The sequence below is a fragment of the Mizuhopecten yessoensis genome, unplaced genomic scaffold, assembly GCF_002113885.1.
Source record: "Mizuhopecten yessoensis strain PY_sf001 unplaced genomic scaffold, ASM211388v2 scaffold7283, whole genome shotgun sequence".
Lineage (NCBI taxonomy): Eukaryota > Metazoa > Mollusca > Bivalvia > Pectinida > Pectinidae > Mizuhopecten > Mizuhopecten yessoensis.
The window spans coordinates 1,439,516-1,450,296 of record NW_018406970.1 but is presented as its reverse complement, the minus strand read 5'-3'; the positions used below and the strand labels follow the sequence as shown (position 1 = coordinate 1,450,296).

General features: G+C 35.0%; 1 protein-coding gene across 1 annotated transcript in view; it reads left to right on the top strand.

Annotated features, from left to right (window-relative positions):
* The first annotated feature begins 5,043 nt into the window (after nucleotides 1-5,043).
* LOC110453384 (low-density lipoprotein receptor-related protein 2-like) overlaps nucleotides 5,044-10,781 on the top strand; it is a 172,361-nt gene continuing 166,623 nt past the window's right edge. The window contains exon 1 of the mRNA XM_021502306.1: nucleotides 5,044-5,601. Within this exon, the coding sequence (XP_021357981.1) occupies nucleotides 5,520-5,601 (82 nt within the window). The 5' untranslated portion in view covers nucleotides 5,044-5,519. The remainder of the gene's footprint in view (nucleotides 5,602-10,781) is intronic.

Genomic DNA, 10,781 nt, shown 5'->3' with positions numbered 1-10,781 from the left:
TTTTTTTAATAATTAATAATAATAATATCAAAACAGTTTATAATACATGTACATGTACATATCTAGTGCTGTATAGCCGAACTACTCGGTAGTGAAGCGGACGTAAAAACTAGTAACCAATCGATCAATCTACAGTTTTGGCAGTGGTGCGGGAGTCCTTAATTAAGGGCGACTTGATACGTGTAATAAAAGGAAAATGTCTATTGTGGGGAAGGACCTAGTCCCAAATATTTACCTTAACACATTTTTAATCTGAATGATTTTTCAAAGCGGTTTTCGGAAGGTCCATTTGTATCTGTTAATGGTGGTTTATTTTTCTTATTTTAGATTTTCACTCTTGAAATGAGCAAGAGTTCAGCGGAGCAAGGGAAATAACTCGTAGAGGAATGCAGTCGGCGTGCAGAAAGGGTAAGTACTCGTGCCGACTTGGTTGAACGTATTTTTTCAAGTCCATTCAAGAATGAGGACGATACTTACTGGTATAGACTACTCTTGTCTCCCACGTGTGTTCGATATAAACAATGTAAGCTTTGGAAACTTATAACCCGATTATCCGAATTCCGATATCCGATAAACCGTATCTTGATAATCTCGGATCCGATTATCCGACATCTGACAAATTCGGAACCCGACTACGAGAAAAACAGTTTATAATTCACAAATCAAACAAACTTTATTTTTATCATAACATACCTTACTTGAAACTTTTCTTGGTCAGATATGGAATATCTCGTTATTCCGCCAAACATTGTTATGGAACCTATAGATATGTAAAAATTACAAGAAAAATCCATAGTGCATTACATTTACACTGTATAAACTGGTCCCTACTTTATGATGTCTGTATATTATACTTAGGGTGATAATGGACAGCACGTGAAACAATTACAATTATAAAGATTTGTTTGTCTGCTAATTATATCTGATATCTACAGTACAAGCTTCAGAAATATGTCAATCGGCATCTTCCGTAAACGAGAAAATATTCCGACCGCCACGTTACGGAAAGTGTCGAAGATTCAAGATAGAAGGAGTTCAAGACAACAAAAGTTTTTATAACACATCCTCTATATTTCAAACTTTGTTCAATGAATTATTTTGATCTCATTATCAATCAATCTACATAGACTTCAGACACTATCAAGACACACGTATACCATTTTTTTTTTTTTTTTTTTATATATTTGCAACAATTTCTATTTCCTACTTCCAGAGACACTCAGTAATTGTTTTAAAGTTTAATTTCTGTGACGTCATTTTGACGTTTAAATTCAGTTAAAAAAAAGAGTTTCATATGTACAGAAAAAATCATAGACTTAATGACGCAAAAACGGGAAATTTTGAACGAGCACTACATAATGTTTTATCGGTAAATTGAATGACAACTGTATTGAGAAACATTCATTGAAAATAAAAGTAAAAGCGTAAATAGTGTGAAATTAATTTGTGACCCAATGTATAGTGGGTGAACGATCAAAAACCAAAACTGATGACGTCATACACAAATATTGGATATTAGAGATACGTTTATTATTGAGATGTTTTGTTATCCCTTTCAACCCTATGTAACTTAAGTAGACTCTACTATACATTGATCTGAATGAGTCCATTATGGTCTAAAGTGGTGAACGGGTTAAATCACTACAGTATATACCTGTACGTGACAGGTGAGGGTTGTCCGCTAAATGACGAGGCCCTATACGCCCCCGCTTTCCGCTACATATGTATCTTGCGTAATACTCTAGCAAAACTAACGTCACTGTACCCAAAACGGGACACTTTTTAGAGAAATATCAATGTCCTTTATAGTATATTATCAATTCCTAAAATGTTTGTTCATTTTTCATAGATTATGGCATCTATTTTTCATTTCTACTATAATTTCTCATTTCTATAAGTCGAACGCGAAATACTATCAGGGTCACGTAGGCCCTTGAACAGGCCTAGGTGTTCCTGTATCCTGAAGGGGACACTTTCGTATTTCATGTTTAATATTGGAGGATAAACGATCAATATCAGCGGGAAATTATGTATACTTCAAATATTTAAGAGTCAAATGGAGTTCTGATTAAATTTCTTCTCCAAAATTGTGTTAGTTTTGATAAAATAGACTTTTGAAAATGATGTCTAAATAAATAGCGTCGTACGTGCTGCACGTAAATCAGGAAAGTCTTGTTTTGGTAATTAATTCTTACGTTTAAATTGCCCATGTTACGATAATCAGCAGGCAAAAAACCTTTTATACAGTTAAATTGTCATAAAAGAATTTTCATGAAAGGCATTTCTACTGAAACTTGATCTAAGCCACTAAAACGTGTAAAATAACTTTGAACAAATTAATTTAGGTCCAAATATAGCAGTACATGTAACAAATTTTCAGGTCCCTGTGATTGCAGGCAGGAGATATTCCTTTTTCACAATTTGAAATTCAGTATAGTTTAAAATATCCTTTTAATACAGTGTACGTAATAAAAAGACTTCGATACTTCCTTATAATTTCATATGGAAGGCAAATAAACTCTTTCTGTGCATACTTAATTGTGATTTATGCATTGGAGGCTTGGGACTCTAGTGGTTGGACGCCGGGCTCGTGACCGGAGGGTTGTGGGTTCGAGTCTTTGAGCAGGATACTTTCCTCCGCTTGTTCCAGTCTACTCAGCTGTAAATGATCATTTAAATGAGCACGTCGTTGGACAGTGCTAGAATTGTAGAATGCTTGCTGTGTGCGCCGAAATAGCAGTACCGGCTGTATGCTCCCCAGGGATTTGAGAAAGATATTGGCTGGTTGGAAGGCCGTTCAACCACGGATAATAATTTGTGAACAGCTTTGAGACGACCTACGAACTAGGTTGTCATAAATCGGTATATAAGAACCTCGAATTAATATCATTATTATTATTATTGTGGACTGAGAATTATAAGGCCCGATAGGCGTAAATTATTAATTTTCCTGTTTGGTGATAATGACGTCATCGGTTTACGAGTAATCCGCATATAAATTATACAATGACATGTGAATGTAATAGACAAAATTAATCATATATATTTAGATACGTTTTATAATTAATTACTCCCATGTGAATTCATGTTATGACGTCATCGCACGTGAGGTTATTTTAAACATACACACAGGAGATTTTGAATATTCGAAGCAAAAATGTATGTCACTCTGTAATTTTTAAAAACAAATGAGTTTGTTCATCAAATCTTGAACAGTGCAAAAACACATTGTTAGTATGCATCTCACTGGTTCTGCATGTATCAAACAAACCTAAATTCTGTTAACATTGTTTCATAGGAAAACAAACATCGACAAAGACAGACAGAATTTCCAAGTAAAGGTCTTTCTCAGTCTGTCTTGTAACGTTTTACTGGACTTTGTCCGTCTGTCTTGTAACGTTTTACTGGACTTTGTCTGTCTGTCTTGTAAAGTTTTACTGGACTTTGTCAGTCTGTCTTGTAACGTTTTATTGGACTTTGTCTGTCTGTCTTGTAACGTTTTACCGGACTTTGTCAGTCTGTCTTGTAACATTTTACTGGACTTTGTCTGTCTGTCTTGTAACGTTTTACCGGACTTGGTCAGTCTGTCTTGTAACGTTTTACTGGAGTTTGTCAGTCTGTCTTGTAACGTTTTACTGGACTTTGTCTGTCTGTCTTGTAACGTTTTACTGGACTTTGTCTGTCTGTCCTTTAACGTTTTACTGGAGTTTGTCTGTCTGTCTTGTAACGTTTTACTGGACCTTGTCAGTCTGTCTTGTAACGTTTTACTGGACTTTGTCAGTCTGTCCTGTAGCGTTTTACTGGACTTTGTCTGTCTGTCTTGTAACGTTTTACTGGACTTTGTCTGTCTGTCTTGTAACGTTTTACTGGACTTTGTCAGTCTGTCTTGTAACGTTTTACTCGACTTTGTCAGTCTGTCCTGTAGCGTTTTACTGGACTTTGTCAGTCGGTTTTGGGTTTTATTGAACTTCGTCATACTTCCTATAATGGTTTATTTGACTTCATCGTCTATTTTAGACCTTTACAAATCTTCCCTAGCTAGTCTGTCTTGTAATTTTCATGAACAGATATAGAATCGTGCCAGCCTGGCATGCTTAAACGTTTTCTAGACTACGTCTTGCAAAGGTACGAGAATTCGTCATTCTGTCTTGTAATATCAAATGTCATATTGCCTTGAAAACGTGTACTAGACCTCATTAATTCGCCATAGAGAATTTACAATTTTTCCCGTTTAAGGCTTCGTCAGACCTGTTTCGTATGGCTTTGTCTAGCTATTCACGTACATTTTCCGACAGTCTAATTCTGCAGGCCAACTGCTTGCCTTATTTTGCCTCTCTCTTTCCACAGCGAGCAAAGTGAATCAGATCAAGTGATGCCAACATGTTAAATGGGAATAAAATATGTTTATAAGTTTTATATTATATTTGAATTCGTACATTTACAGACCCTTTAACAATATTTATGTCTCAAGAAAAAAACCTAATGCTGTATTATAATTACGACATCCTATTTTTGCTTTATTTTTGTTTTTTTAATTATGAACGTTTTAATTGAATATTTAAAAGCGTTTATTTTGAATGTATGACGAAAATACAAAATATTTTCCAACATCCTCAGTCTCTATTAGAAACCTTGCCAGACACACTGTGAAACTCACAAATTGTTTCAAGACAGCTAGAATAACACCTCGAGCGATAACTAAATCATTGGGTGCTCTCCAGACATTTCAAATTTGTTCTTAGCGTATACGTACATAGACGCGTAAATTTTAACGTGAACAAATATATAGCCGCGCAGGTGTGGAAGTCGAGACAGTTTCAAACTCGCGGTACACTCAGAATCAAGTTTATCAACTGGGTATGTGTGTCTTGAAGATGATAATTCTAGAGAACAAAACAAGAATTGACGTCAAATATAATTAATCCGCTTAACTTGAATTGAAGTATAATAGCCCGCGGTAACCCTTACGACAGATGATAGCAACCCGCACGCGCACACTCAGCAACCGTACGATACGCGCGTGCTGCATTAAAGCATCTGGATGTGTACTTGATGAGTGTTGAAAGAGGCTGTGAATTTGTGAATGAACAGACGTGACACGTGCAGTGTTTATTTGTTTGTGAGTTGCACAGGTAATGTCCTTACATTCTCCCAATCAATCTGCCGCTCACTCGCGGCCTATAGCATACAGCGAGCGATGCCATTAGTATGATGACTGGCTCAGTGGCCCGCGCTCATCGCACTCTTCATCTCCCAGCCGATGATTGATCCAGCCACTGGACCGTAGTGTTACACTCGGGAGGAGGAGAAGTAGATGTACTAGCTAAAGGAGGAGGTTAAACAGCGCGGGGACACTTGTGATATCGAATTCTAACAAGCTGGATTTCTGTTAAACAAAAGCTTTGGATTATTTACCGTGTAACCAAGTCGATAGTCAGTGTTCAAAAGGATTTGTGATATTCTGTGAGGAATTTCTACTATTTTGTGTGGAGAGTATGTGATTCCAACGCCAAAGAGATATGACCGTGGGGTCGGGCCACGCCATACACTCCCGGGGGTGGTGGCTGTTGCTTCTGGCCTGTCTCGGACAGACCGCATACGGTAAGCAAATGTCCTAATAAGTAACTGTATCCTTTGTCACAGAAAAAAGTGTTAATTACAGAGGCGATAATAATTAACGTGATACAGGCTCTGTAGAGCAAAGACCAGGGTTAATTTAATGGAGAGGTACTCTATTTTTTGACCTGTTAGAAAGAAAAAAATTGTAACTAACATGAAAACACATATAGATTCTCCATAGACCAGGGTTAATTTAATGGAGAGGTTCTCTATTTTATGACCTGTTAGAAAGAAAAAAATTGTAACTAACATAAAAACACATATAGATTCTCCATCACTCTGAAGCTTAAACCTTTTTAAATGTACACATGTGATGTATGAGTATTGAAAAACAACATTAAACTTCGGAATAAAACATTAAATGTTTTAATGATAGGCACTGTTTTAGAATCAGAATGTTGATAAACAAGACAATTTCCCGAGTACATATATATCGATCACAATACTTCTATGTCAAGTTTTAATGCTCCCAACCTTGGAAACGATAATGTGACCAGAGACCTATATTACACGTCTTTGATGTGATGCCCTGATTTGAAGTGTTAAAATTTATTTCGAAACACGCCGCCTAACATGCAAAAAGATTTTTTTTTTAAATTTGTTTTTCCCTACTGTGCCCTGTGGCATGTTTTAACCTGTCTTTGGTACATCTGTTTTAAAGACAAAAGGCAGATATCATTACTTGTATGGGGGGGATATGTATCTTTTACTTATACAATTTACCTTATATATATATAGTAACACATGTAGCAATTTTATCATGAATTAAGTCATTTATTTATGCTAGAACCCTAAATTTCCCTTCATTTATCTGTAACAAACCTCTTTGTTCCGTACCAGAGCCCTACGTGATCGTCGGTCATACCGTGTATGGTTATTGTGTGAGTCAATCCATTCATTGTACATGTGTGGGTCTTCTGTGTTTTGTCACAATGACAGAAAAAAAATCAATTAGAATTTGCCAATTGACAGATTTTTTTCCATGCTTATATCTTGAGGGCTCATTCCCATTGACTCTTTTTGTTTGATAAATAATTGAAATTGAAATTAAGGATTTACTGATGCAAAAATGCACAATCTCTGTGAACTGAGAGACAAATTTAACTGATAATAAAAAAGAAGTTTGTTTTTAGGTAACATGCCTGAAAAAAAGGGTAGGTCAGGTCAGTTGGCAAATAATTTTATTTTAATGTTAATTTTTTTATTTTCATGAATTAATATTATGATTTATTTCAAATTTTATAATGCATTTCCACCCATTGCTATTAATTTGTCAAGAATAAGGTCAGACTCCCTGATCAGGAAGAAAGTACATTTTAATGAGTGGCTGTGAGCTTTGCCTAGCTAATAAATTAATCTTAGATACAAGTAGGTGAACAAATATCTAGGGTTGGCAGTGAAATCTAGGGTAGGTCGTGGTACCTATACACATATATATATATATATATTTTTGGCTTGTTGACGTTAAACTTGACTTTGGCATAAAAGAATGACAGAAAGACAGAGAAAAATTGGTCCAGGTACAGTATTTCATCGTGTTTCAAACACATTAGTCATACAACAAGTCTTCTGCTGTAAAAAGGTCTAATTAGTGGGATGCCATTATATTAATGAAATGATTCTCTCAAATATCTCCTACTTGGAGTAATTTCCTTAAAGGAAAAACCGTTCCATTCATCAAAATATTTCATTGTTTGAAATGGTTCAAGTATGATGATTAAGATTGAATATTTAATTGAAAAAGTTGATGCTATTCAATTAACATTGTATTAAACTCCGAAGCGGCTTCAACTTGAAAAAAACCTGTGAATACGGTACTGAAAATTATATGTGGCCGGGTGTGATGACAACAACCATGGATATTAATTATCTAAAGGAAATAAACAATCACCGGTAACACACAATTCTTTTTTTGTATTTCTACATATATATGTATATATATATATACGAGAGAATTAAAAGGAGGCAATTATTTCGGCATGTGTAGGAAAATTCCATTTTACTTCTTTCCTTCAATAGAATTGAACGATTGAAATAGTTATAAATAAGAGTTCTTGATATAAACGTGTTCGGAGGCTGACTGAGTTTTATTGACAAAACACATAAAGAGTGATTGTAAGTAGACTGAGTCACTTTTTTGAGATGTGTACCATATGAATAAGTAATGATCCTACGGTGCTGGTAGATTATTTGGTTCGATTAACGACCTCCGACCACGTTTATGTTAGAAATACATGCAATGGTCTGTTTAACTATTGAACACACAATATGTTGCGGAGAAATAAAATGCAAAATCTGCATTGGCTATAATTTTTCCTGATTTCAAAAGCTTTCTGATATGTATTTTTTTTATATCTTTGTATTCTTTGTATTATTCTGCCGTTAATGGATCGTCTTTTTATATTTCAAAAGTATGGCATGCTGAAGGTCATTTGAATTTTTAACTTATAGTATACATATAATATTTACAAGTTTTAAAAAGATGACTACATCTGTTGTCCTAGTGTGTCTGCTTTGCAATCAGACACTAGGCTTCCATTCAAAAGTTTAATCGGCAGTATTCTATTCTTAGTCAATTAAGCCTCTATATGGCAACATTCGTATTGTTTTATCTAATAGTAGATATGAAGATCCCCGCGTGCAAACAACCGGGCCAACAAGAATGATTAATCCAAGTTGAAATAATCTGTTTCATAATTATTTTAAAATAAAGTTTATATATAATCGTAGACAACACTTTCTGGTGAACATCCTGGACACAAAAAGAATCATGAGAAAAAACACTGAAAAAATTAAGGATCCCCGTACCACTGCCAAAAACTGTAACAAATATTGGAAAATATTTTTTTCCGGGATGACTACAGCTTTGTTAAATCATTTCTGAAAAGAAAACCATACCTTATGGAACTTTGATGAGAAATAATATTAAAGATGAAATCAAAATATGATAAATAATAAGTGCTTTTAGTGTAAAAATTCAGTGGGGCTAGCTAGACTGGGATTCAAACACCGAACTTCAGATTTGTTATACATCGGCAGTCTGTCCTGTCACAACTGTTCTGCAGTTAATTTAAACAGAAGTTAAGGGGAGGTAATACTGTATATAAGGAAAAATATAATGTAGTGGGACAGGGATCCTTAAGTCTCTTGTCTTTTTGTTTGTTTATATTTCTGATATGAAGGCACGGTAGTCTAGTGGTAGGACGCCAGGCTCGTTACCGAAGAGTTGCGGGATCGAGTCACGCCACGGCGCTGTGTTGTATCTTTGAGTAAGATACTTTACTCCGCTTGTTCCAGTCTACTCAGCTGTAAATGAGTACGTGGTTGGGCAGTGCTAGAATTGTAGAATGCTAGCTGTGAGCGCCGAAATGGCAGCACCGGCTGAATGCTCCCCAGGGAGTTGAAAAATATATTGGCTCGTTGCAAAGGCCCTATAACCATGGATAATAATTTATGAACCGCTTTGAGACGACCTACGAACTTAGAGGTTGCTTGTGATAAAGCGGTATATAAGGACCTCAAAGTAATAATATTATTATTATGTAAATCTGATATAAAAAAAAGAAAAACATGATTACTCTGTATATAGGACATGTCAATCAGTATTTTAGGGATTCGACAATTTAACGGAACTGGACTAGCTAGGTCGACTACCAGCAACCTAAGGGTAGCTCAATTAGTTAGAGCGTCCATCTATAGAGTTTGGAGGATGGTCCTGAGTTCGAATTCTATTCTGCCCATGGATTTTCCCTTTATCCTTACATTTGCAGTGGTGCATGTTCAACTTAATATACCATTTTAGTCATAAATGAGTAATATTTCTTAACACAAACCATATAATGTGTTGCTGGGTAAATTACTTCATACATCATACAAGATATTGGACGTGTTTCAACTTTGGTTTGACTTATTGCTGAAATGCTAACACGGTACCTCAGTGATTCACAGTTTCAATATTGGGACGTCTCCCTACCAATAAAAACCCAGCCTCTTAATTTGTGGACTCAGGCATGTGTCTGCCATAGAGGGAGTGAGTAATATAAATTTACTGATCTCAGCGTTCATATTTTTGACCTTTTTCAAACATCGATTCTGTTTTGTTTGGACACATCGTGATGTGTATAAGAGCGAAGGTTGGATCTAAGATGACATGTTTGATTAAGCCTGCTGGGAACGTTTACAGCGTGCATGGTGGATGATGCAATTGATCAAGAAACTGTCAAAAGAATTAATTCATTTTGTAATAAGTTGTTCAGAGGAAGTGTTTTTTAACAGATCGCTATCTTGTATAAATTTCTATTGATCTTGATGCTAACAGAAAATGCAATGTGCATTGGTATTTTGTTGTGGTGATGTTAAGGACGGGTGCCTGGTGGTTTTTGAAATATTTCTCTATTAAAAAGATAAAAGACATTATGTAGTTCACTGTGAAAGCATTTTTGAATTTTTCATAAATGCCACAAAATAAAGAAAACTCTAAAGAAAAGTGCTAAAATTAAACAATTATAGTTTCAGACTTAGTCAGGGCCCATTGTATATGTAGCTACAGTAAGTTGTTTTTCAATTTCAAAATTATTTTATTGACAATACATATATAATACAAACATATAAGTTAACATTAAAGAAGACATTAGAACAGTATTGACAAAAGAATAAGACAACAGGCTTTGCCTATATCAGTCTTCTTCTAATTCCGGTAGCTATGTACAATGCTTAAATATCTAAAATGTTGTGATTCGTTTTCCTCTCACACTCATGCACACCCACACCCACACCAGCTTATGTCTAATACTCGTTATTTAAGGGATAAAACTTGCCTGAATAACAATAATAATAACAATATATGAATATTCATTTGGAATTTATCTAGCACGTATAAGTAACGAAACGTTTTGATGATTTAATATAAGAGTCAACATGTATAAGAATAGTTTTATTTAATTGGTTGGATGCATTACTAATACCATATACTAAACAGTGCAGATTTAAATATCCTACTAGATTATAAATAGTGGTAATATGATGCCTAATATTAGAATACAGAGGACATTGAAAGAAAAAATGTATTAGATCTTCCCTCTGTACACCACATACACAGGAAGCATCATCAATCAGATGATCTTGTAACTTATCACAGTTAAGATCACTTTTAAAATTTCTTA